Source organism: Hypanus sabinus, chromosome 5 (assembly GCF_030144855.1).
Source record: "Hypanus sabinus isolate sHypSab1 chromosome 5, sHypSab1.hap1, whole genome shotgun sequence".
In the NCBI taxonomy this organism is placed as follows: Eukaryota; Metazoa; Chordata; class Chondrichthyes; order Myliobatiformes; family Dasyatidae; genus Hypanus; species Hypanus sabinus.
The window spans coordinates 933268-959199 of NC_082710.1; the positions used below are offsets into that span (position 1 = coordinate 933268).

Genomic DNA, 25932 nt, shown 5'->3' on the forward strand with positions numbered 1-25932 from the left:
TTTCCAAATGTTATTTCATTTAAAAGAAGAGTAGAATTACAATCACGGTATAATTTATTGCTAACATATCCTATTGAAGGATATTTGCTTAAATTGAAAAGTCAATTTTATATCTTTGGGGATAAAAATAATAAACTCTTAGCTTCTCAATTAGGAGCAGCTAGAGCTAAAAGACAAATCTTAAAGATTCATAAAAATAATGGAGATATAGTAAGTAATCATGAGGACATTAATAATACCTTTCAAGATTTTACTCTGATCTTTATAGATCTCAATTTCCTGCATATTCCACTAAAATGAAGGCTTTTCTACATAAGATTAAATTTCCACAAATTTCTCTTGAAGATCAACAGACACTTGATGCTCCAATTACCGAGCATGAAATTCAGAAAGCTATTTTATCAATGCAATCAGGTAAAGCTCCTGGACTTGATGATTATTCAGTGGAATTTTATAAAAAATTTGAAAGGTTACTTTCTCTGTATCTTTTGGAAATATTTCATGAATCCTTTGAGAAGGGTAATTTACCTTCTTTTTATGAAGCATCTACTTCCTTAATTCTTAAAAAAGATAAAAGTTCCTGTTGAATGCTCATCATAGAGACCTATTTCGCTATTAAATGTGGACGCAAAAATTCTCTCTAAAATAATGGCTAATCACTTGGAAAATGTTTAACTAAAATAATTTCTATGGATCAAATAGGCTTTATTAAAGGCCATTATTCTTTTTCTAACGTTTGGAGATTGATGAACAATACATATTCATCATTATCTAAACAAACTCAATGTGTTATCTCTCTCAATGCAGAAAAGGCATTTGATAGAGTTGAGTGGCCATATTTGTTTAAAGTATTAGTAAAATTTGTTTTTGGTAATAATTTCAATAGATGGATTCAAATGATTTATAAGAATCCTATTACCATGGTTATTACTAATAATTGCACTTTATTCCCACTTTCTCGTGGCACTAGACAAGGATGTCCATTAAGTCCTTTGTTATTTAATCTTGTATTGGAGCCTTTAGCTATAACATTACGCGAAGCTAAAAATATTCATGGTATCTCTATGAATGGAACCATACATAAGATTTCTCTTTATGAAGATGATCTGTTGGTTTTTATTTCAAATCTTGAGGAATCAATTCCTAATCTTTTGGAAACACTTAAAGATTTTGGTAAATTTTCAGGATATAAACTTAACTTGAATAAAAGTGAATTGTTTCCATTAAATGTCCATGTTAGTATATATAATGATATTCCTTTTAGAATTGTTAATACATTTAGATATTTAGGTATTATATTTACTAAAAAATATAAAGATCTCTATAAAGAGAATATAGTTCCTTTAATGGACTCCATGAAACAACTGATGGAATCCACTTACTTTTTCTTTAATAGGTCGTATTCATGTTGTGAAAATAATGATTTTACCAAGATTTTAATACATTTTCCAAAATATACCTAACTTTTTAACTAAAAAATTTTTCGATCAAATTGACTCTCTTATTTCTTCTTTTATTTGGAACAATAAGAGACCGAGAATTAATGTATCATTTACAAAAATCGATAAAAGATGGTGGATTTCCACTTCCTAATTTAAGACTATTATTGGGCTGTGATTATCAGACAATTATGTTTTTGGTTATATTGGCTTCATAAGAACCAAAAACTTTATGGGTTGATTTGGAATTAAAAGCTGTTAAACAATTTCATTTAACATCAATTTTAGGAGCTCCATTACCTTTACAGCTCTTTAAAATTCCAAATTTAAATCTTTCTCCGGTTATTAAACAATCCCTATGGATTTGGGTTCAGTTTCGTAATTTTTAAAATTTTGAACAATTTAAGTTATCTAGTTTTTTATATCGAAACTTTTCATTTAAACCTTCAACAACTGACCCTATTTTTCTTCTATGGAAAAATAAAGAAATTCATCCTTTTACAGATTTATTTTGTGATGGTCGATTGATGACTTCTGAGGAGTTAATTAACAAATATTCTCTCGTTCATACACATTTTTTGCAATATTTTCAGGTTAGACATTTTTTACAACAATATTTACTTAAGTTTCCATATTTACAAGAATCTGATTTGTTGGATACCATTTTGAAATTGAATCCCTTAGTGAAAGGTTCCATTAGTAGAATTTATAACTTATTTTTGTTACAAAAAGAGAAGCTATCACGAAAGATTAAACAAGATTGGGAGAGAGAACTAATATGACCTTTGTTAATGAAGATTGGCTTTGAGTTTTGAAAAACATAAATTCTTCTTCTGTATGTGCCAACCATTGTTTAATTCAATTTAAAATTGTACACCGTTATTATTTAACGTAAGGAGAGCCTATCTAAAATATTTTCTAGTATAGATAACTATTGCGATAGATATAAAACTGAAGTAGCTACTTTGTCATATGTTCTGGTCATGTTCTTCATGTAAATCATTTTGGAAATCTTTATTTTCTACAATCTCTAAAGCTTTGAAAATTAATTTACAACCTGATAGATTGACTGTTCTATTTGGAATAGTTCCGCATCTTATTCAGGGTATCTCATCTTCAGATCAACATGTAATTGCATTTGTTACACTACTGGCAAGAAAGGCTATTTTATTAAAATGAAAAGATATTTCTTCCCCTGCATTAATTGAATGGTTTTCTCAAGTGATGTTGTGTCTTAGTTTGGAAAAAATTAGAAGTAGAACTTTTGGCTAGGATCTTTATGTCCACGGGAATGGTACCGGATGATTGGAGGGAGGCAAATGTTGTCCCCTTGTTCAAAAAAGGTAGTAGGGATAGTCCAGGTAATTATAGACCAGTGAGCCTTACGTCTGTGGTGGGAAAGCTGTTGGAAAATATTCTTAGAGATAGGATCTATAGGCGTTTAGAGAATCATGGTCAGATCAGGGACAGACAACATGGCTTTGTGAAGGGCAGATCATGCCTAACAATCCTGATAGAGTTCTTTGAGAAGGTGACCAGGAATATAGATGAGGGTAGTGCAGTGGATGTGATCTACATGGATTTTAGTAAGGCATTTGACAAGGTTCCTCATGGTAGGCTTTTTCATAAAGTCAGAAGGCATGGGATCCAGGGAAGTTTGGCCAGGTGGATTCAGAATTGGCTTGCCTGCAGAAGGCAGAGGATAGTGGTGGAGGGAATACATTCAGATTGGAGGGTTGTGACTAGTGGTGTCCCACAAGGATCTGTTCTGGGACCTCTATTTTTTGTGATTTTTATTAACGACCTGGATGTGGGGGTAGAAGGGTGGGTTGGCAAGTTTTCAGATGACACAAAGGTTGGTGGTGTTGTAGATAGTGTAGAGGATTGTCGAAGATTGCGGAGAGACATCAATAGGATGCAGAAGTGGGCTGAGAAGTGGCAGATGGAGTTCAACCAGGAGAAGTGTGAGGTGGTACACTTTGGAAGGACAAACTCCAAGGCAGAGTACAAAGTAAATGGCAGGATATGTGGTAGTGTGGAAGAGCAGAGGGATCTGGGGGTACATGTCCACAGATCCCTGAAAGTTGCCTCACAGGTAGATAGGGTAGTTAAGAAAGCTTATGGGGTGTTAGCTTTCATAAGTTGAGGGATAAAGTTTAAGAGACGCAATGTAATGATGCAGCTCTATAAAACTCTAGTTAGGCCACACTTGGAGTACTGTGTCCAGTTCTGGTCACCTCACTTTTGGAAGGATGTGGAAGCATTGGAAAGGGTACAGAGGAGATTTACCAGGATGCTGCCTGGTTTAGAGAGTATGCATTATGATCAGAGATTAAGAGAGCTAGGGCTTTATTCTTTGGAGAGAAGGAGAATGAGAGGAGACATGATAGAGGTGTACAAGATATTAAGAGGAATAGACAGAGTGGACAGCTAGTGCCTCTTCCCCAGGGTACCACTGCTCAGTACAAGAGGACATGGCTTTAAGGTAAGGGGAGGGAAGTTCAAGGGGGATATTAGAGGAAGGTTTTTCACTCAGAGAGTGGTTGGTGCGTGGAATTCACTGCCTGAGTCAGTGGTGCAGGCAAATACGCTAGTGAAGTTTAAGAGACTAATAGAAAGGTATATGGAGGAATTTAAGGTGGGGGGTTATATGGGAGGCAGGGTTTGAGGGTTGGCACAACATTGTGGGCCGAAGGGCCTGTAATGTGCTGTACTACTCTATGTTCTATGTTAAACATCGACCACATGTCCATAGTACATTTCCCTGTACATGTCCATAGTACATAAACCCATCCGAACCATGCTAGGAAACCTACCAGCAAGGATGTTGCTTCCCCTCGAGTTCAGGTGCAACGCTTCCAATCTGTACAGGTCCCACCTTCCACAGAAGAGATCCTAATGGTCCAAAAATCTAAAACCCTGCCCCCTGCACCAACTCCTCAGCCACACATTCAACTGCCATCTCTTCCAATTCTTACCATCAAGCCAAAGCTGAGCACAAAGTGTAGAAGAGCATGTGGGGAGGGTAATCAAATGTACTTAGAAATGAGGCATGAAGCTGAGACACAGAACTAACAAAATCTTAGGCAATGGGTACATCTCAGCAATCCTCCTGCCAATTGATTCAATAAAGGTGTTTTACAACTGGCAACACTTTTTCAGTTGTGTATATTGATGAACAATTTCACTGGAAGGGACAACTGATAAATGTCAACACAAAGTACACTGCAGATGCTGTGATCAAATAAACACATACAAACAAGCTGGATGAATTCAGCAGGTTGGGCAGCATCCGTTGAAAGGAGCAGTCAAAGTTTTGGGCCGAGACCCTTCGTCAGGACTAAAGAAGGAGGGGGCAGGGGCCCTATAAAGAAGGTGGGGGGAGGATGGAATGTGCCAGGTGAAAAACCAATCAGAGGAAAGATCAATGGGTGGGGGAGTTGATACTGCCTATCCCCTCCCTGCTTCCCTTTCCCCCACCCCTTGATCTTTCCTCTGATTGGTTTTTCACCTGGCACATTCCACCCTCCCCCCACCTTCTTTATATGGCCCCTGCCCCCTCCTTCTTTAGTCCTGACGAAGGGTCTCAGCCCGAAAAGTTGACTGCTCCTTTCAACAGATGCTGCCCGACCTACTGAGTTCATCCAACTTGTTTGTACGTGTTTAACTGATAAATGTCACCAGCCTCAAAAATAAAAGCACAACTTGGAAATACTCAATTGTACAGCCAGCTGATCTCTGGAGAAGGAAAGAAAGCTAACAGCATCCATGCTAGTTTGGGAAATAGCCCTCTCATCAGTGCTGCCCTCCAGTGTTCAATCAGCGCAATGGTAAGCTGGATTGCGTGCATGTGTATATTCATATGGGGACTGCTGAAAATGGCTTGTTCTGACCAGCAACACCCATGCACCATCAACTTACAGGGCATGTCACTCAAGGACTTAGGCTTTATCTATATTGTGTGAAAGTATGTTTACTGCTATCCTGTATGTGCTATATGCTGTGATGGCTGTTGGTACTGTGTTTTGCACCTTGGCTCCAGAGGAACACTGTTTCATTTGGCTGTATTCATAGCTGTTCATGTATGGTTGAACGTTAATTAAAAACTTGAACTTGAAATTGAACTAATGTTTCAGGTTGATAGGTTTTCATGTGAATCTGATTCATTCAAAGGTATTCAGCTTGGAACTTCCCTGCTTTCCTCCAAGATGTAACTGAAATGTTTGCAGTATTTCTATCTTAATTTCACAATCTGTGGAAGATTTTGGTCCCACATCATTTAATAAAATCTTTCCCCAAATGCTTTATCAATGAAAGCAGAATCCCTGTGAGAGAGAGATATAAATGAATAGTGTCAAATGCCTGCCTCCAAAACCAAGACAGAGGGATTGGTTATGAAATCTGTCGCAGAGGCTCTGTACTACCTTTTGTTCCATTTGTTTTATATGGCAAAGATTTTACTGCTTTTTTTCTGGCATACCTGAGGCAGGGGATTTGCTGGCCGACAGTGAAGCCCTCCTACAAACACAAAGTTGGGCAGCAGTGGACGAGGAAATTCAAAATCCCAATATGTTCGAATCAGCCAAATCTCTGCCTTGCCCATTATCTCACACAAAGTTGTTGATTCACCTAATGTAAACAGCAAAAGAACAAACAGGAGATTTTTAGAATTAATTCCATACACTGTGAATCATTTCTGAGAATCTCTGTATTGGTAGCATTATCTACAATAAAAAAAAAGAAATCAGTTTCTCACTTGGGATAGGATTCCCCTTGTCCTCACCTACCACCCCACCAGCTTCCAGGTCCAACATATAATTCTCCATAACTTCTGCCATCTCCAACGGGATCCCACTACCCACCACATCTTTCCCTCCCCCCCTTTCTGCTTTCCACAAGGATCGCTCCCTACGCAACTCCCTTGACCACTCGTCCCCCCCATCCCTTCCCACCAATCTCCCTCCTGGCACTTACCCTTGTAAACGGAACAAGTGCTACACCTGCCCTTACACTTCCTCCCTCACCAACATTCTGGGCGGTGCTTTGGCAGGATAGATTAGAGGGCTTGTCTAGGGAGGCTATGTGGAAGGAATTGAGGAATGGGAAAGGTGTAGTAACACTTATAGGGGTGTATTATAGACCACATAATGGGGAGCAAGAATCGGAGAAGGGAATTTGTAAGGAGATAGCAGATACTTGTATTAAGCACATGGTTGTGATTGTGGGAGATTTTAATTTTCCACACATAGACTGGGAAGCCCATTCTGTAAAAGGGCTGGATGGTTTGGAGTTTGTAAAATGTATCCAGGATAGTTTTTTGCAGCAATACATACAGGTACCAACTAGAGAAGGGGCAGTGTTGGATCTCCTGTTAGGGAATGAGATAGGTGAGGTGACAGAGGTATGTGTTGGGGAACACTTCGGGTCCAGTGATCACAATGCCATTAGTTTCAATATAATTATGGAGAAGGATAGGTCTGGACCCGGGGTTGAGATTTTTGATTGGAGAAAAGCTAACTTTGAGGAGATGCGAAAAGATTTAGAAGGAGTGTATTGGGACAATTTGTTTTATGGGAAGGATGTAATAGAGAAATGGAGGTCATTTAAAGGTGAAATTTTGAGGGTACAGAATCTTTATGTTCCTGTTAGGTTGAAAAGAAAGGTTAAAAGTTTCAGAGAGCCGTGGTTTTCAAAGGATATTGGAAACTTGGTTTCGAAAAAGAGAGAGATCTACAATAAATATAGGCAGCAGGGAGTAAATGAGGTGCTCGAGGAATATAAAGAATATAAAAAGAATCTTAAGAAAGAAATTAGAAAAACTAAAAGAAGATATGAGGTTGCTTGAACAAGTAAGGTGAAAATAAATCCAGTGGGTTTCTACAGTTATATTAATAGCAAAAGGATAGTGAGGGATAAAATTGGTTCCTGAGGGAATCACAGCGGACATCTATGTGTGGAGCCAAGAGAGATGGGGGAGATTTTGATCAATTTCTTTTCTTTAGTATCCACTAAGGAGAAGGATATTGAATTGTGTAAGGCAAGGAAAAGTGTGAGGTGCTACATTTTGGTAGGACTGATCAAAATAGGACATACATGGTAAATGGTAGGGCACTGAGGAATGCAGTGGAACAGAGTGATCTAGGAATAATGGCATATAGTTCTCTCTAGGTAGAATCTCATGTGGACAGGGTGGTGAAGAAAGCTTTTAGTATGCTGGCCTTTATAAATCAGAGCATTCAGTATAGCAGTTGGGATGTAATGTTAAAATTGTACAAGGCATTGGTAAGGCTGAATTTGGAGTATTGTGTATAGTTCTGGTCACCGAATTATAGGAAAGATGTCAACAAAATAGAGAGAGAGTACAGAGGAGATTTACTAGAATATATCCTGGGTTTCAGCACCTAAGTTACAGAGGAAGGTTGAACAAGTTAGGTCTTTATTCTTTGGAGCGTAGAAGGTTGAGGGGGGAACTTGATAGAGGTATTTAAAATTATGAGGGGGATAGAGTTTTTTTTTTAAACATCTCTTTATTGTTTTTACAGAATAAAAAGAAAAAAACAATATATATCATTCATAAATTGAAAAGATAACAAAGTTGTAGAAAAAAAACAAAAAAAAATACATATAAAAAAAGACGAAACCATCCCACCATGAAAAAAAAAGCAGTCAATTCAGTTCATTACTTTCAACATCTTGAACATTAATCTCCAGGAACTTGTAAAAAATGTTCCATATTTCTCGAAATTTGTCAAGTTTGTTTTTTGTAATGTAGCTTATCTTTCCCAGAGCAAGATAAGAAGTCATTCCTTTCAACCATTGTGAGAGTCCATTGGTTGATGGTTTCTTCCATGAATAGGCAATGCAGCGTTTAGCTTCCAAAAAACAAATGTTAAGCAGAGATCTTACATTTTTGGAGGTTACAAAATCACTTGAATAAATATTCAGAATACATAATTTAGAATTGAGGGGTACCTTTTTCCCAATAATCTGACTAATCAAATCCAGCACCTTCTTCCAGAAACAAATAATCCGGGGGCACTCCCACATACAATGAAACAGAGGTCCCTTTTGATGATTACATTTAATGCAAGTGTCTGGAATGTTGGGGTTAAAATGATGCAATCTGACTGGAGTAATGTACTGTCTGGTTATCCATTTATATTGTAATAATTAGAGTGAGTGTTCACTGATTGGGTTTGAACTAAGGAATGAGCTTCTGACCATTCTTTTTGAGATAGATTCTCATTCAAATCAATTCTCCATGCTCAAAGTATGTTGTTTGATGACTCTTTGCATCTGCTTGCAAATAAATTTTATACGATCAGAATCATTCATTTATTAAAGACTGGTGTCTGTAGCAGTAGGGAAGTTCTCCTCCAGATATTTTCTCACTTCTGAAGTTGAAATGAAAACCTGTCGTGGAGCATTCGACGGAGAAATTCGAAGCTTCGCAGGGTATAGAAGCGCAGGTTTCAGATTTTTCTCATAACATTCAGCCATCAACGGTTTAAAAAGAAGCCTTCTTTTTAAAAGATCTGAACTAAAATCTTCGATCAGACGGAAGGAAAAATCTTTGATTTTAATCATTCCTGCTCGACGAGCTGCTCTTATAACTTGTTCTTTGTCATGTACATAATGGAACCGGACAACTATCACCGAAGGTTTGTCTGTAACACTCGGTGATCGACGCCGAATTCCATGTGCCCGATCCAATAAAGGGGGGTTATTCGGGAAAATTGTCGGAAACGCTTCTTTTAAAAGTTGAGCAAAATATTTCGAAGGGTCATCTTTTTCTATGCCGTCTGGAAGACCAAGTATACGTAAGTTCTGTCTTCTGTACCGATTCTCAAAATCGTCACTCTTGGCTTTAAGGGCTTCCATCAGCTTAATGGTCGAAATTAAATCCTGTTGCAGTTTTCCAATAGTCAAATCTCGCTTCCGAGCTTCTTCTTGCAGAGACGCAATAAGAGTTTGTTGCTGTTTAATTACTAAATCCGTCTTAACCATGTACTCTTGAAAAGCCTTTATATCTTCTTTAAAAAATTGTTGTAGTTCAGCAAATTTTTGATTCAAAACCTCCATAAACAATTCAAAAGTTAATGGTGTTTGTTGTGTCGGAGCCTGCTTTTTTCCGTTACCGTTCGGATTACGTCCGGGATCCCGTCCCTTAGACCTGAGAGACATTTCTGTTTGCATATCATCAAAAGTTCACAACAAACGCTTAGCAGTAAATCCAAAAAAAAAGAATAAAGAAACTTTCGGTATAGGTAAAAATACGCTGAATAAGGGTGATCAAAGGTTAAAAAAAGTAAAAGTTATGGAGCGAATCCAAAACGGTACTCACTCCATGAGCGTCTCCAGCTGACTCACAAATAAATTTTATAGTACAGAAACATGTTCCTTAGCTTCAGATAAGTTTAGAGTGATGTCTTCTAGGGTAGATAAAGGAGGGAGTTTCAAACTGTTGCCTTGCCTGGACATAATAAAACTTCGCAACTGAAGGTATTTAAAAGTGTTTTGTTGGAATTCCATATGTGGCCTTGAGTTCTTGAAATGACATAAATGTATCGCCCCCTATAAAGATCAGACACCTTTACTATGCCTTGGTCTGCTCTGCCAGGCCTAAAGCCATCATTATCAAAGATGGGGGTACACTGGGATAACTGTGATGTCTCTCCCAAATATGCAACAGCATCATGCCAAATCATCATTGTATTTTTTAAAAAAGGATTTTTAGTTTGTTTCATCAGTTTTTTCTTATCTGCTGAATACAAATAAAGATCTAGAGGGATATTGATCGACTGGGATTCCATTGAGACCCAAGTAGGAGGGTGACCCTTAACAAAGTAGAACATTCCTGCTCTAATTTGGGCCGCCCAAAAATACCAGATAAGATTTGGTAGCTTTAGGCCGCCTCTATCATACGGCAAATATAATGAGGAAAGCCTGAGTCTTGGACGTCTATTATTCCAGGTAAAGTTAGAAAAAACTTCCTTTAATAAATAAAAGAAAGACGATGGAGGAGAAAGTGGGATAGATTGAAAAAGGAACAGGAACTTCGGTGAAATTGACATTTTTAGAATGTTTATGTGTCCAATCAGAGATATAGGCAATTTTGACCATCTGTTTATAAGTTGAATAACTGAGTCTGTGAGAGGATTATAATTAGTTGGGATAATTTCATCAATAGTAGGAGTGATTTTAACACCCAAATAAGTAAAACCCTGTACTGGCACCATGAATGGAGTTTGAAATGAGGGACTGAGACTCTCATCTTCATCCATGAATAATATTACAGATTTATTGTTGTTTATTTTATAGCCTGCAAAAGTACCAAAAGTACTTATCAGGTCAGTTAAGGCAGGTAATGTTTGTTTCAAGTTAGAACAAAACAAAATTACGTCATCCGCGTACAGGGCTATGCGATGTTCTATATCTCCTATAGTTATTCCTGCTATGGTAGCCTCTTTTCAAATTGCCATAGCAAGCGGCTCAATGGCCAGGATAAACAGGAAGGGAGATGGGAGACAGCCCTGTCTTGTTCCCCTTTGGAGTTTGAAAGGTGCCGGAAAAAGCCCATTAGTTAAAATTTCAGCCTGTGGGTTAGAATAAAGAAGCTGTATCCATCGTAAAAATTTCCCCCCTATACCGAATCTTTCTAAAACTTTAAACAAATATTGCCATTCCACTCTATGAAAAGCTTTCTCGGCATCCAGTGACAAAATAGCACTATCAGAGCTTCCAGACTTTTCGTAGAGTATATTAAGCACTCTTCGGATGTTGTGGAAGCCCTGTCTTCCCTTAACAAAACCATTTTGGTCAGGGTGGACCATCTTTGGCAAGAGTGGTTTCAGCCTCCGAGCTAATACCTTACAAAGAATTTTGAGATCATTATTTAGAAGAGAAATTGGTCTATAAGATCCACATAGGGACGGTGATTTTCCAGGTTTTAGTAGTAGTGTAATTACTGCCATATTAAGAGAGGGGGGGAAGGGATCCAGTATCAAATGACTCCTGATACATATCAAGCAGAGGTGGTATTAATTTAGTTTTAAAGATTTTATATATTTCAATCAGAATGCCATCAGGCTCAGGACTTTTCCCTCCCTTCATGTTAGTTATGGCTTCAGACAATTCTTTATCCTCTAAGTTATACTCCAGTGAGGTCAAGGACATTTCATCCAGTAGTGTAAATTCTAGCAAATCTAGAAATTCCTTTTGTATTTGTGGGGTTGAATTCAAATATTCTGATGTATACAAATTTTGGTAAAATCTCGAAAAGATATTATTTATTTCTTTTGGGTCAGCAGTTGTCACCCCCTCATCTGATTGTAGGGAGTTTATTGTCCTTTCTGTTTGTTCCTGATTCATACGCCAGGCCAAGAGTTTACTCGCCTTTTCACCCTGCTCATAATAGGATTGCTTCAATCTCATCAAACTTTTTGTTACCTTATCAATGGACATTATATCTAGCTCTCAGTTTGTTAAGTTCTGCAAATAGCTACTGAGAGGGATTTTGAAAAATTTCAGATTCAGTCTCTTTTATTCTTTTCTCGAGCTGTTCTATTTCAAATCTAAGACATTTTTGCTTAAAGCTGGTGAAGCTAATCATCTGACCTCTTAGAAAAGCTTTAAAGGCTTCCCATCTTATAGCTACAGATGTCTGGTCCGTATTAATTCCAAAATAGTAGTCTATCTGTTCTTCAATAAACTTTATAAATTCTGGATCCCTAAGCCAAATATTTTGAAGCCGCCACCTTGGGGAGTAATGTAAAGCGCTAGTCTGGTTCTGAGTAAATTAAACTGGAGCATGATCCGAAATTAATATGCTGTCATACCAACAGCTTGAAATTGTAGATATTAAGGTAGCTGAAAGTAAGTATTAATCAATTCTAGAAAAGGTCTGGCAAGTGCTAGAATAGCAAGAAAAAGCTAGTTTATCTGGGTTCTTCCTTCTCCACATATCAACTAAATTAAAGTCTTTAACACGTTGCAATAACTCTTTTCTTGTTTGATTGTGAGAGGTATCTTTCCCCTTAGATCTGTCTAGTTCAGGTTGAAGTGCACAATTAAAATCACCACCTATAACAAGGTAGCCCGGCAGAGCAGCTAATGATAACAACAGATGTCTGAAAAAAGCTGGATTGTCATCATTTGTCCCATACACATTGACCAAATTGAACCTGGTTGAGAAAATTTCACACTGAATAATAAGGTATCTGCCAGATTGATCTTCAGATTGATCAGTAACATTAACAAGGTGAACAGGCACCAACTTATGTATAAGGGTAAATACCCCCCTTAATTGTGAGTTAAAAGACGCTGAAAAAACCTGTCCCCGCCATCTCTTCCTTACTCTAACTACATCTTCAGGGGTTAAGTTAGGTCTTTACTCTTTGGAGCATAGAAGGTTGAGGAGGGACTTGATAGGGGTATTTAAAATTATGAGGGGGATAGATAGAATTGATGTGGATAGGCTTTTTCCATTGAGAGCAGGGAAGATTCAAACAAGAGGACATGAGTTGAAAGTTAGGGGGCAAAAGTTTAGGGGTAACATGAAGAAGAAATTCTTTACTCAGAGAGTGGTAGCTGTGTGGAATGAGCTTCCAGTAGAAATGGTAGAGGCAGCTTCCATTTTGTCATTTAAAAAAAAAATTGGATAGGTATATGGACAGGAAAAGAATGGAGGGTTATGGGCTGAGTGCAGGTAGGTGGGACTAGGTGAGAGTAAGCGTTCCGCATGGACTAGAAGGGCCGAGATGGCTTGTTTCTGTGCTGTAATTGTTATATGGTTATATGATAACCCTTACATTCCTGGAATCATTCTTGTGAATCTTCTCTGAACCCTGAACCCTCTCCAGTATCAGTATATCCTTTGTCAAATAAGGAGACCAAAACCACACAAAATACTCCAAGTCTAGTCACTTCTCATTCTTCTGAATTCTGGTGAATACTGGCCAGAGCCATCAGACACTCATCATATAACAAGTCAATCAATCCTGGAATTATTTTCATGAGTTTCCTTTGAACCTCTCAAGTTTCAGCACATCTTTTAAGATAAGGCACCCAAACCTACTCACAATACTCCAACTGAGACTTCCCCAGTGCTTTAAAAAGCAACATTACATGCTTGTTTTTATATTATAGTTGGCTTGAAATGAATGCTAATATTGCATTTGCCCTCCTCACCTCAGATTCTACCTGCAAACTGCCCAAGAGCAGATCATTTTACCCATCAACAGGCCTTCCCCCAATACCCTGGTATAATCAACCCTCCTGGTTGTCCCAGAAGGCCCAGAGGAATTCTGATGTCAGCTGGTCCAGGGAACTTGCCTCTCTACAGCTGTTTAACAGCAGTGTTCAGCTTCTCCAAGGATAGCCATCTAGCCACTCAGCACCTTCAGAGTTAATCTTGCTAAGTCATGCGTGCACCTTCAATACCCGAGTCCGGCGAGAATTAAGCCTTATTAAAGGAATGGACCTCTTCAATAACTCTAGTTGGACTGTATCAGAGGAGCCATCCTCTGCTGGCAGCTCCGCAAGCTGCCTACAGGCACCCCTCCCCTTCGAGAGAATGAAAGGGTGAGGCAGTCCAGTTCCTGTAGCATCCTTGTAAAAGCCCCTTGGGACTTCTTGAGCTGTAGCTACCTCAGTGGTTCCTTCTTCCTCTGGTGCTCATCCAAGTGGAACAATCCCTATTGGTCACCCTCTGTGACAACCACAGATTCAGCAGCACAGCAGATACGGCAACTGCACTCGTGTCAACTAATTATTATTTCATTGTGATAGTATTTAACTCCATTCATTCCGCCGTAGTGCTCGTTGAGACTTAAACCCAGCGCAGCAGATACAGCAATTGCACTCATAAATATGCATGTGTCAGCTAATTATTATTCCATTGTGATAATTCTGAGACTAGTGGTATTTGTTTTATATTTATTTCTTTCAGGCGCAGTGTCAGCTTCGTTTTCCATTTGAAAGTTTTAGTTAATAGCCCTATTTGGCCTAGCATTTATTATTTTCTTTCCCTCTAACTCTGCTCACATTAAAGTCTGTGCACTGTCAGTGTCTCTTGCTCCACACTTGGGCAATATCCGAACTCGGTGACAGCAAGTCTCGAACCCAGACGGACCCAGCAGATGACCATGGCCCTGATATTCATTGGTTAGGTAGGAGACAAGCTACAGGCAATGGAATCTGTTCTGAGCGAAGTTATGGGAGCAATGAGGCAGATAATCTCATGCCAACAAGCCCAGTCTCATCTGGAGGAACAGGTATCATCCCTAGCCGCAATGGTTGAACAGCTCACCGCAGACAATCGGACTCGGGTGTCTGCGATTTCTGCTCTCATGGCCGCCTTCCACGAACTCACTGAGGACAGACAGCATCAGCTGACAGCCACTGGCATTCTTGCCGATGAAATTCTGCAGCCTCTGGCTGCCTTACACCCACTCCCAGCATTTTGTAGTTCCTCCTTTTCTGCTGACCCAACAACCTCTGCCACGACTGCTCCCACTCTCGCGCCAGGTCCAGAACAGACTCACTTTCAGATCATCACAGACTCCCGCATCCATACAAGAACCAACTGTTCCACCATCGGGCAGATATTCTGGTGATCCCGATGACTGCAGAAGTTTTATTATCTATTGTGAGCTGATGTTCGAAGCCCAGTCTGGTTGTTTTGGTGATGATGTGCAAAAAATGGCTTCATGGTCAATTTCCTAGATGGACCTCCAGTCAGCCTGTTCAATGCTTTGTGGGAGCAAGGATACCCCATATTCCACCAGCCAGATCCATCTTTCCACCCAACCCCTCCAACTGGTGCTCAAAGGTAACCATCATGAATAAATATCTTTCTACCTGGTTGTTTCATCTGAACTGTCATTGGTACTTCATCTCCCCTGGTTATCCCAACATAATCCACAGATCGATTGGTTTCTGAAAGTCCTCCAACTGTGGGGACCAGCATGTCTGTCTAGGTCCAGCTCAAGCTCCATTCCATGAATCCCTCCCTGTGTCTGGGATTCCGGCTGAATATGCAGATCTCCTTGAGGTTTTCAGTGAAACTCTAATGCCTGCTCCCATACTGGTCATATGAATGTCCATAGACTTCCTGTCTGGCACTGTTCGTCCCGGGGCTGCAATGGAGGAATACATCAAGGAGGCATTGGCCATGGGGTTTATTCATCCATCAACCTCACTGGCAGGAGTGGGCTTCTTTTTTGTGAACAGGAAAGATGGCAAGCTCCATTCCTGTGTTGATAATTGGCCCCAGAACAATATCAATAAAGAGTCGCTACCCACTTCCCCCTGCTGGCGTCTGCGTTTGAGTATCTCCAGGGAGCAACCATATTTTCCAAAACTGATCTGTGCAATGCTTATAATCTGTTTCGCATAAGAGAAGGGGATGAGTGGAAAATGGCTTTCAACACCTCTAATAACTACTAAGAATACTTGGTGACACCTTTTGGTCTGGCCAGAGTCCCTGTTGTATTCCTGGCCTTGGTTAACAATATGCTCAAGGAAATGTTGAACCAGTTTGTGTATTTGTGTTGTGATGGGCAAACTGAGTTTGAGATGGGGTCCAGAATTGACCCTATGAACTGTGCTGCTATTGTGGGGGGGGGGGGGGGGGGAGGCATCCAGTGCAAATGAAAGAGAGAGAGAGAGATAAGAGAGATAAGATTTAATGTTATGGTTCCTTTGCTGATTGTTTACCTTTTCTCCAAGGACACTTTTGCCTGCTTGTTAAGATTCCTGCAGAGACAGCAGGAAGGAGCTGGTTGATGGACAGCCGGTGTCCAGCATGTGGAGATAAAAACAGGTCTGCTAAGACACAGGCAGACACAGTATAGGACACTGAACGAGCTTTGTGCACCCATGTGAAGGTGGGGGTTTTGGAGGTCTGATTCGGGGAATCGATCTGTGGCCGAAAAGGTGAAAAGGTGCGACCGGTGGGGAACTATTTGTGTGTCTTCCCTTGCCTGGGTGATAGTTTTGCCACTGAAGAATGGTTGTACGTGGTATGGTCATAGTTGGTGACCACAACAGGAAGACAATGGGAAGATCAACAGCAATGGCATCACCTCTCATCACCTCTCTCTCCCTCCAACGATACTCAAACAACTACCTTGAACTGAATTGAACTCTGCATCATATCGTAAGACTGTATCCATCTACCCCTAGCTCTGAAAAAGCCTGGTTTTGGTTCCTGTTTCCACACTTCTGCATATATCATTGCTAACCTGGTTTATATATTTGCATTTTATAGTACTGTATTGCTTAGTTTACTAATAAACGCTATTAGTTTACGGTAATACCAAACTCCAAGGTGTTTTCCATTTCTACTGGTTCTTAACCCGGTCACGGGGTACGGGACAGTGTATCGTGTATTTGTGTACCCTTTTCTATTCCTGCTCTCATCAGGAACACAACCTGCCTGTCCAGAGTGTTCTCAAACGGCTTCTTGAAAATGACCTGTGCACCAAACCAGAAAAATGTGAATTCCATAAAGACCAGGTGTCGTTTTCGGCTATATACACAGTGCCGGATTAACCTAGCAGCAGAAGTAGCATATGCTATCGGCAAACACGAGGAAATCTGCAGATTCTGGAAATTCAAACAACACACACAAAACGCTGGTAGAACACAGCAGGCTAGGCAGCATCTATAGGGAGAAGCGCTGTTGGCGTTTCGGGCCGAGACCCTTCGTCAGGACTAACCGAAAGGAAAGATAGTAAGAGATTTGAAAGTAGTGGGGGGAGGGGGAAATGCTAAATGATAGGAGAAGACCGGAGGGGGTGGGATGAAGCTAAGAGCTGGAAAGGTGATTGGAGAAAGTGGTACAGAGCTGGAGAATGGAAAGGATCATGGGACGGGAGGCCTCAGGAGAAAGAAAGGAGGGAGGGAGCACCAGAGGGAGATGGAGAACAGGCAACAACTAAAAATGTCAGGGATGGGGTAAGAAGGGGAGGAGGAGCCTTAACGGAAGTTAGAGCAGTCAATGTTCAAGCCATCAGGTTGGAGGATACCCAGCCAGTATATAAGCTGTTGTTCCTCCAACCTGAGTTTGGATTCATTTTGGCAATAGAGGAGGCCATGGATAGACACATCAGAATGGGAATGGGACGTGGAATTAAAATGTGTGGCCACTGGGAGATCCTGCTTTTTCTGGCGGACCGAGCGTAGGTGTTCAGCGAAATGGTCTCCCATTCTGCGTCAGGTCTCACCAATATATAAAAGGCTACACCGGGAACACCGGACACAGTATACCACACCAGCCGACTCACAGGTGAAGTGTTGCCTCACCTGGAAGGACTGTCTGGGACCCTGAATGGTGGTGAGGGAGGAAGTGTAAGGGCAGGTGTAGCACTTGTTCCGTTTACAAGGATAACTGCCAGGAGGGAGATCGGTGGGAAGGGATGGGGGGGATGAGTGGACAAGGGAGTCACGTAGGGAGCGATCCCTGCGAAAACCAGAAAGGGGGGGGGGGGAGGGAAAAATGTGTTTGGTAGTGGGATCCCGTTGGAGGTGGCGGAAGTTACGGAGAATTATATGTTGGACCTGGAGGCTAGTGGGGTGGTAGGTAAGGGCAAGGGGAACTCTATCCCGAGTGGGGTGGTGGGTGGATGGGGTGAGGGATGCGTTTGAGAGCACAGTTGATGGTGGATGAAGGGAAGCCTCTTTGTTTAAAAAAGGAAGACATCTCCTTCGTCCTGGAAAGAAAAGCCTCATCCTGAGAGCAGATGCGGCAGAGACAGAGGAATTGTGAGAAGGGGATAGCCTTTTTGCAAGAGACAGGGTGGGAAGAGGAATAGTCCAGGTAGCTGTGAGAGTCTGTAGGCTTATAGTAGATATCAGTAGATAGGCCGTCTCCAGAGATGGAGACAGAAAGATCAAGAAAGGGGAGGGAGGTGTCGGAAATGGACCAGGTAAATTTGAGGGCAGGGTGAAAGTTGGAGGCAAAGTTAATGAAGTCGACGAGCTCAGCATGCGTGCAAGAGGCAGCACCAATGCAGTCGTCGATGTAGCGAAGGAAAAGAGGGAGATGGATACCGGTACAGCCTTGGAACACGGACTGTTCCACAAAGCCAACAAAAAGGCAAGCATAACTGGGTCCCTACTAAAGTTCAGGCAGTTGCAGAGTGGCCCAAACTGTCTACAGTCAAACAGGTACAGCACTTCATGGGGTTTGCGAACTTTTATAGCCACTTCACCCGGAATTTCGGTTCTATCGCAGCTCCCACACTCCGAATTCGGAGCAGACAGCCCACTAACCCTCCTGGAGTTTGGATGGAGTCCAGACCATGCCCAGCTCCACACCCTTGTCACAGCACTAGGGAGTGTCCCCTCCCTCCTCACCTGTTGGGCCTCTCTCCGTTGGAATAACCATGCAGGGTGGTGCTCCAGTTCCCCTCGTGCACCAGAGCCAGGCGCTCCTCAACATGGCACTTGGTCTTGACTGAGGCAACAGCCGGTGACCCTCCACTCACAGTCGACGCCTCCCCTGGATCCTTCCCCCTTTCCTGGGAATAGATGCCCTGGCTTCGCAGCCTCCCAGAAGGCAAGTCTGCCTCTTCACATGGCCACTCTCCTGTAGCATCGCTCACCAGTCCAGAGGACCCGTGCTCAGGAGATGCCATCCCAGGGTCCCTGTATAGTGGGGCTATCTTCTAGCTCTGGGGAATCATACTTTGATCATGGGGCCTTAACCAGAGGTAAATCCTCCTCCTCGTGTGGCCCTGGTCTTCAGACTCAGAGTACACATCTCTCCTTTTTACACCACAGATATGCTGAGTGAAGCTGCCCTCCACTTCAGAGGTGAAATCTGTGCCCGGTCACTCTCTCCACTTCCCCAAGTTCTTACAAGTATCTTGGACGCCACTGGGCTCTTCGCGTCAGATTTAGCAGTAACTACCGATTCTTCTCCAGGGGACAGGCCGCAAAATGTTTCTTTTTTTTTGCCTTCCTATCTGTTACCTGAATCCACCTTCACCGTCATCCGCCCATCCCAACCACGCTGACACTGGCACGGTGGGGGAAGGGGTGGCGAAAGGAGATGGAACAGCAGGGAGGGGGGTTTGGTCAACAAGGCCTAGCGGTATCACCCTGTGCCTCCAAGACAGAGTTAGCACAGGCGGTTCGGGCAATTCTTCCCAATATACCCAAAATCTTTGCGGGCGGCCCAAAGCCCACAGGATGATGTAATGATGCCTGTTATGATATACTTGTACATGCAGACGATTAAAGTTGGTACGCATGCGCCGTTGGTTTTAATCTGAAATATCTGTCTCAAAACAATGCCCCTCAAAATGTAACTGAAATCGTCCCTCGGTATCTTCACTCTGCTCCAGATGCATAAGCAGGTGGCACTAAAAGGGGAAAAGGTGTTAACAATCCCACTGGAGTGCCCTGTACGCATTGGGGTTATTTTTGACCATAGCTCACCCAGAGAGCACAGGTGGGCAGGAGGGTCACATCCGGCACGTGGGAGTGGACGCTAGAGTCCAATCACCCAGCACAAAACAACACCTGCTCCACTTGCTCAGGGCCAGAAACATCTCTCTCGCAGACCGCAGATAGAAAATGGTATTCCCTTTAAATGTCACAGACTCAGTAATATACTCACAGACCCAACAATCGTGGCTTTTAAAGCGCCATTCCTACCGATTCAAGTTGGTATGGGACATTGCACAGCGTTTTTCAAAGTTATCGGTGATGTACCGCAGGTGTCGGTGTTGTTCACAGGGGTCGGTGCCGATAGCTTTGATATTTACAATATTACATTTTGCTTTTTCTTCTAATACATCCTCACAAAATCATTTTTGATCATTCATAACCATTTACGCATCTGCAGCCGCATTAAAATTTATAAAGGCATAACTGTGGCTAAATTTCATTAGGAGTTTGAGGAGAATTAGTACGTCACCAAAGGCATTCTCAAATTTCCACAGATGTACCATAGAGAGCATTCTAACTTGTTGCATCACTGTCTGGTATGGAGGGGTCACTGCACAGGATTGGAAAAAGCTGCTGAAAGTTGTAAACTCAGCCAGCTTCATCGTGGTCACTAGCCTCCCCATCATCAAGGCATCTTCAAAAGGCGATGCCTGAAGAAGACGGCAGTTATTATTAAGGACACTTACCATCCAGGACATTCCCTCTTCTCATTGCTGCCATCAGGGAGGAGCTACAGGGACCTGAAGGCACACACTCAACAATTCAGGCACAGCTTCTTCACTTCCACCATCGGAATGGGAGGAAGAGGGTACATTAAGATCACATTCACAACATGGTTTTATCGCGGATCAGAGGTTTGAACATCTACGCCCAAAATGGAAAACTTGTATTTAATAAACATGAGAAAGTCTGCAGATGCTGAAAATCTAGAGCAACACGCACAGAACGCTGGAGGAACTCAGCAGGTCAGGCAGCATTTACAGAAATGAATAAACAGTCGACATTTCAGAAATGGAAAGGAAGCGGGGGGGGGGGGACGCCGGAATTTCTTAAAAAATACTCTAAATGTCTGCAAATATAAAAAGTGGTTACTTAAGCCATTAACAGAAGGAAACTTCCAACTTCACTGTAATACGAATCCAAATCCTGCCGCAGTTGTTTAACTATCCACTGGTAGATAAATGTGTAAAGTACATTCTGAACTCTCTCCGGAAAAGACATCTTATCTGAAAACTCTGACAGAGAAGTCGGTACGTAGGAAGGAGGAGCAGGCAGCTGCCCGCAGACTCTCCATCACAAACGCCGGGGAAAATCTCAGACTGAAGATGAAGGGAATGCCGAGCTTCACGGCCGGAAGATCCCCACACCGACGCACCGGATCAGACAACAGCACTTTGAACTCTGACTCCCGTAACTTCTGCATCAGTGCTTCATTCTTTAACACCCCATCGCAGATCCCTCTGCCAAGTTCTGACCCAATTTCCACCAATGCTGAGAATCTTTTGTATTCATTCCAACGGGATAAATGAGGCCTTTCATGCACCAGGAAGTCCAAAAAGATCGTTAGGAAGTTTCTCAATTTGTCGCTAGTAAACGGCACTTGAAATACTTCAAACCGTAAGGGTGGGGGCTCGGAGTAGTTGACGAAAAGTGCAGCTGAATGTACAGCCACCGTGACATTGTGACCCCGGGCGATCAGTTCATTGATAATAAATTTTACATTGATCCAGTGGCTTCCCTCCGCCGGCCAAATCAGTACGTTTTCGGGAGCTGCCCGCTGGGAAAAAAACAAGAGCACAAACAGGAGCCCGAGTTGCATCGTGTCCAAGCAATGGCTCCCAGCTGAAGTTCTGGTCACCTGATCGGACTTCGCGCCTGACGAGGAAAAGTTTCGAAACGTCGACTGTTTATTCAGCTCCGTAGGCTTCTGACCTATGGAGTTCCTTCTGCATTTTGTGTGTGTTGCTCTGGATTTCCAGCATCTGCCGAATATCTTGTTTCTTATTTGCCACACGTATCAGCGAGATGCTCTTGCCTCCACAGTCCTCGATTACAAAAAGGCCAGAGAGAGAAACGTTTTCTTCTCGAGGGTGGCAAACCTCTGGAATTCTCTACGGAAGAGGCTGAAAAGGAGCCAGCGCTCTGTACCTTAATGGTGGCGACTGCAGGATATTTAGCGACTCTCAGGGAGTCCGACTACAACCTTGTTGAATGGCAGACCCAGCATAAAGGACTGAAGGAGAGATTCCTGCTCCTATTTCTAATGAAAGACTCAGGAGTACGGATCCAATGTCAATGTCAGAGCAGCAAATTTATTTCAGACTCTGTGATAAGTGCACAGGTCATTGACAAAAGATAACGTAACAGTTTGCAGCTAGAAACCACTGGGTTTATGTAATTAAGAGCTGCACTGTTTAAATTTCAAAGGAAAATTTATTGTTACAGTATGCGTGTATTGCCATTCTGTGCTGTATTTTCTATGATTCTATGACCTTGTCAGGCCCTGGAGATTTATCCATTCTAATTAGCCTCAAGACAGCCCATTGTGAAAAAGTGGGAAAAAATATGAACCCAGAGCTTCATTGCTGCACTCTGAAGGAAGTCGCTGAAGAAGAATGGCACTCGTAAGAGAAGCCATTTTAATGCTAAAAACCACTCTGAGTGAGCTGCAGAAGTCAGTGGCTGTAACTGGAGATCAAGTTCATGAAACTACAAACCCTAAGGCCTTGCACAAAAATGGTATTTATGGAAGAGTGGCAAGGAAGAAGCCCAAGCTAAAAAAAAGTGTATCCTTTTCCATGAAGACTTTGCAAAATGTCACTTAGAAGATACCATAAAGACATGGAAGAAGGTCTTGTAGTTGATGAGACTAAAGTCTTGGCCTCAACACCAAGTGATATGTGTGCTGTAAATCTAATACTGCACATCAGTCAGGCAACATCATCCCTACTGCGAAGTATGGTGGAGATGGCATCACGTATGGGTTTGTTTTTCAGCAACAGGGACTGGAAATATGGTTAGGATTGATGGGAAGATGAATACTGCTAAATACCGAGAGATCCTGGATAAAAACCTGCTGGCATCTACAAGAAAGCTTAAACTGGGAAGGAATTTTGTCTTTCAGCAAGACAATAACCCAAAGCACAATTCAGAGCGACCATGGCTTCAAATGAAGAAAATTGGTGCCCTTGAGTGGCCAGAGACCTGACCTTAACCCAATCAAACATCTCTGGCAAGACCTCAACATTGCTGTCCACCTCCACCACTCTGCAATTAACCTGTCCCACTTTGAACAATTTTGCAAGGAGCAATGGGAAAATCTTGCTCCATCACATTGTTGAAAACTAATAGAGACTCATCCAAAAAGACTATTGGCTATAATAGTTGTGAGAAGTGGTTCAACTAAGTACTGAATACTTTTGAACATGGAACATAGAAATCTACAGTACTTTACAGGCCATTTGGCTCACAATGTTGTGCCAATCATGTAACACACTCTAGAAACTGCATAGACTGTCCCTAGCACATAGCTCTCTATTTTTCTAAGCTCCATGTACCTATTTCAGAGTCTCTTAACAAACCCTTTTGTATCCGCCTTTACCACTGTCACTGGCAGTGCATTCCATGCACCCACCACTCTCTGTGTGAAAAAACTTACCTCTGACATCCCCCTTGTACCTACTTCCAAGCACCTTAAAACTATGCCCACTCGTGTTAGCCATTTCAGCCCTGAGAAAAAGCCTCTGGGTATCCACACAATCAATGCCTCTCATCATCTTATACACCCCTATCAGGTCACCTCTCATCCTCTGTCACTCCAAGGAGATAAGGCCAAGTTCACTCAACCTATTCTCATAAGGCATACTCTCCAGACTAAGCAACATCCTTGTAAATCTCCTCTGCACTCTCTCTATAGTATCCACATCCTTCCTGTAGTGAGGTGACCAGACCTAATCATATACCAATTACAGCATAAGCCATCTCGGCCCTTCTAATCCATGCCGAACGCTTACTCTCACCTAGTCTCACCTACCTGCACTCAGCCCATAACCCTCCATTCAATATACCTGTAACATTACCTCATGGCTCTTGAACTCAATTCCACTGTTGATGAAGGGCAATATACTGTATGCCTTCTTAACAACACTGTCAACCTGTGCAGCTTTGAGTGTCATATGGACACAGAGACCAAGATCCCTCTGATCCTCCACACTGCCAAGAGACTTAACATTAATATTATATTCTGTCTTCAAAGTTCACCTACCAAAATGAACCACTTCACACTTATCTGGGTTGCACTCCAGCTGCTACTTCTTAGCAGTGTTCCCTCTAATTTTTAGTAGTCAGTGTGCGCAATAATCTTATGTTGCACAAATTTTTTTCCTGTGACAGAAGTATGTGCACACTGAATGCACACATAGCACAGTTTATGTAGGTTTACTAAATACTTGACATAAAATTGCACAGAATATCAACAAAATAACATACATATTTAAGTCACTCAGCTATTTTTTCTCTCTCCTGTTTGGCATTTACCCATTCTTTGTAAGCTCTACTTAGACTAATAGAACTTCCATCCAAATGACAGCTTTTGATTCTTATTAACAGATCCAAATGACATTCACCTAAACAGTTTCTCAGATTGTTTTTGAGTTGATTCATTAGGCCAAAACCTCACTCACAGCCTGCACAAGATGCAAGAAACGTCCCCCCCCCCCCCCCCCAATGTCCATCAACTGTGCAAAGTTGCAAGGCTGTTCATTTTAAAGTAGAAATGCCACCATTTGAGCAAACTTTGAAATCAGTTTGGATTTAATTTTTTCTTGCATGGAAAATTTGAAATCATTAAACTCTCTATTATAGTATTTTCAGCTAGAAAATGAGCTTTCGGTGTAGCAGTTTCTACTATTTTGTTAAGACATTCAACTTTAAACAAACTTGCAGTTCTTTTGCACTTCATGCCCTTCGCTTCTTTTGAATTTGACACAGTGAATCAACATTTCTTTCAATAAAAACTTAGTAAGCTATCTACAGGATTTGAAACAGATCTTTGTAAACTTTATGCTATGAACACTGTCACCCAAAGATGGCTGCCGCTGTGATGCAGCTGTACAAACCAGAACAGGAAAGATGAGGTGACGTAAATTAGTGACATGCATTGTGGTATTTGAAAAACCAACTAACTAGTTAACAGGAACATTTAGCTAAAAGATTAATTTCAATAAGTACAATTATTAATTACTACATTATTTTAGGTAACTAACCTTTTGTGTGCACATTAATTTCCTTTGTGCATTGGTTGAAAAATGTGTGTGCATGCACACAACTCAGAGGTAACATAGCTTCTCAGCCCAGTTCTGCATCCTATCGATGTCCTGCTGTAACCTCTGACAACCCTCTAGACTATCCACAACACTCCCAACTTTTGTGTCATCGGTAAACTTACTAACTCACCCTTCTACTTCCTCATCCAGGTCATTTATAAAAATCACAAAGAGCAGTGATCCTAGAACAAATCCCTGCAGAACACCGCTGGTTACCATCCTCCATGCAGAATACAAACCATCTGCATCCCTTTGCCTTCTGTGGGCAAGCCAAAAAAGCAAGGTCTCCTTGGATCCCATGCCTCCTTACTTTCTGAATGAGCCTTGCATGGGGATCTTTATCAAATGCCGTACTGAAATCCATATGCTTTACATCCACTGCTCTACCTTCATCAAAGTGTTTTGCTATATTCTCAAAGAATTCAATCAGGCTTGTAATGCTCGACCTGCCCTTGACAAAGCCAGGCTAACTATCCCAAATCAGATTATGTCTCTCCAAATGCTCATAAATCCTGCCTCTCTAGATCTTCTCCAACAACTTCAACTCCAATGAACTGTCATTCCTTCTTTGGGGCACTTCTCTGTTTTGTGAAGAAAAACCATTTCAGGATGTATATTGCATACATTTCTCTGACATTAAACTTGACGTTTGAACCTCTGAACTTGCCCACCACTGAAGTAAGACTCACTGGTTTACAATTTCTTCTGTT

At 41.6% G+C, this 25932-nt stretch overlaps 1 protein-coding gene across 1 annotated transcript in view; it reads right to left on the reverse strand.

Moving 5' to 3' along the window:
* Positions 1 to 25932, reverse strand: part of LOC132393879 (UDP-glucuronosyltransferase 2A1-like) — an 89186-nt gene that overhangs the window by 39574 nt on the left and 23680 nt on the right. The window contains 4 exon segments of the mRNA XM_059969285.1: positions 5920 to 6068; positions 21014 to 21183; positions 21185 to 21636; positions 25596 to 25609. Of these exon segments, the coding sequence (XP_059825268.1) occupies positions 5920 to 6068; positions 21014 to 21183; positions 21185 to 21636; positions 25596 to 25609 (785 nt within the window).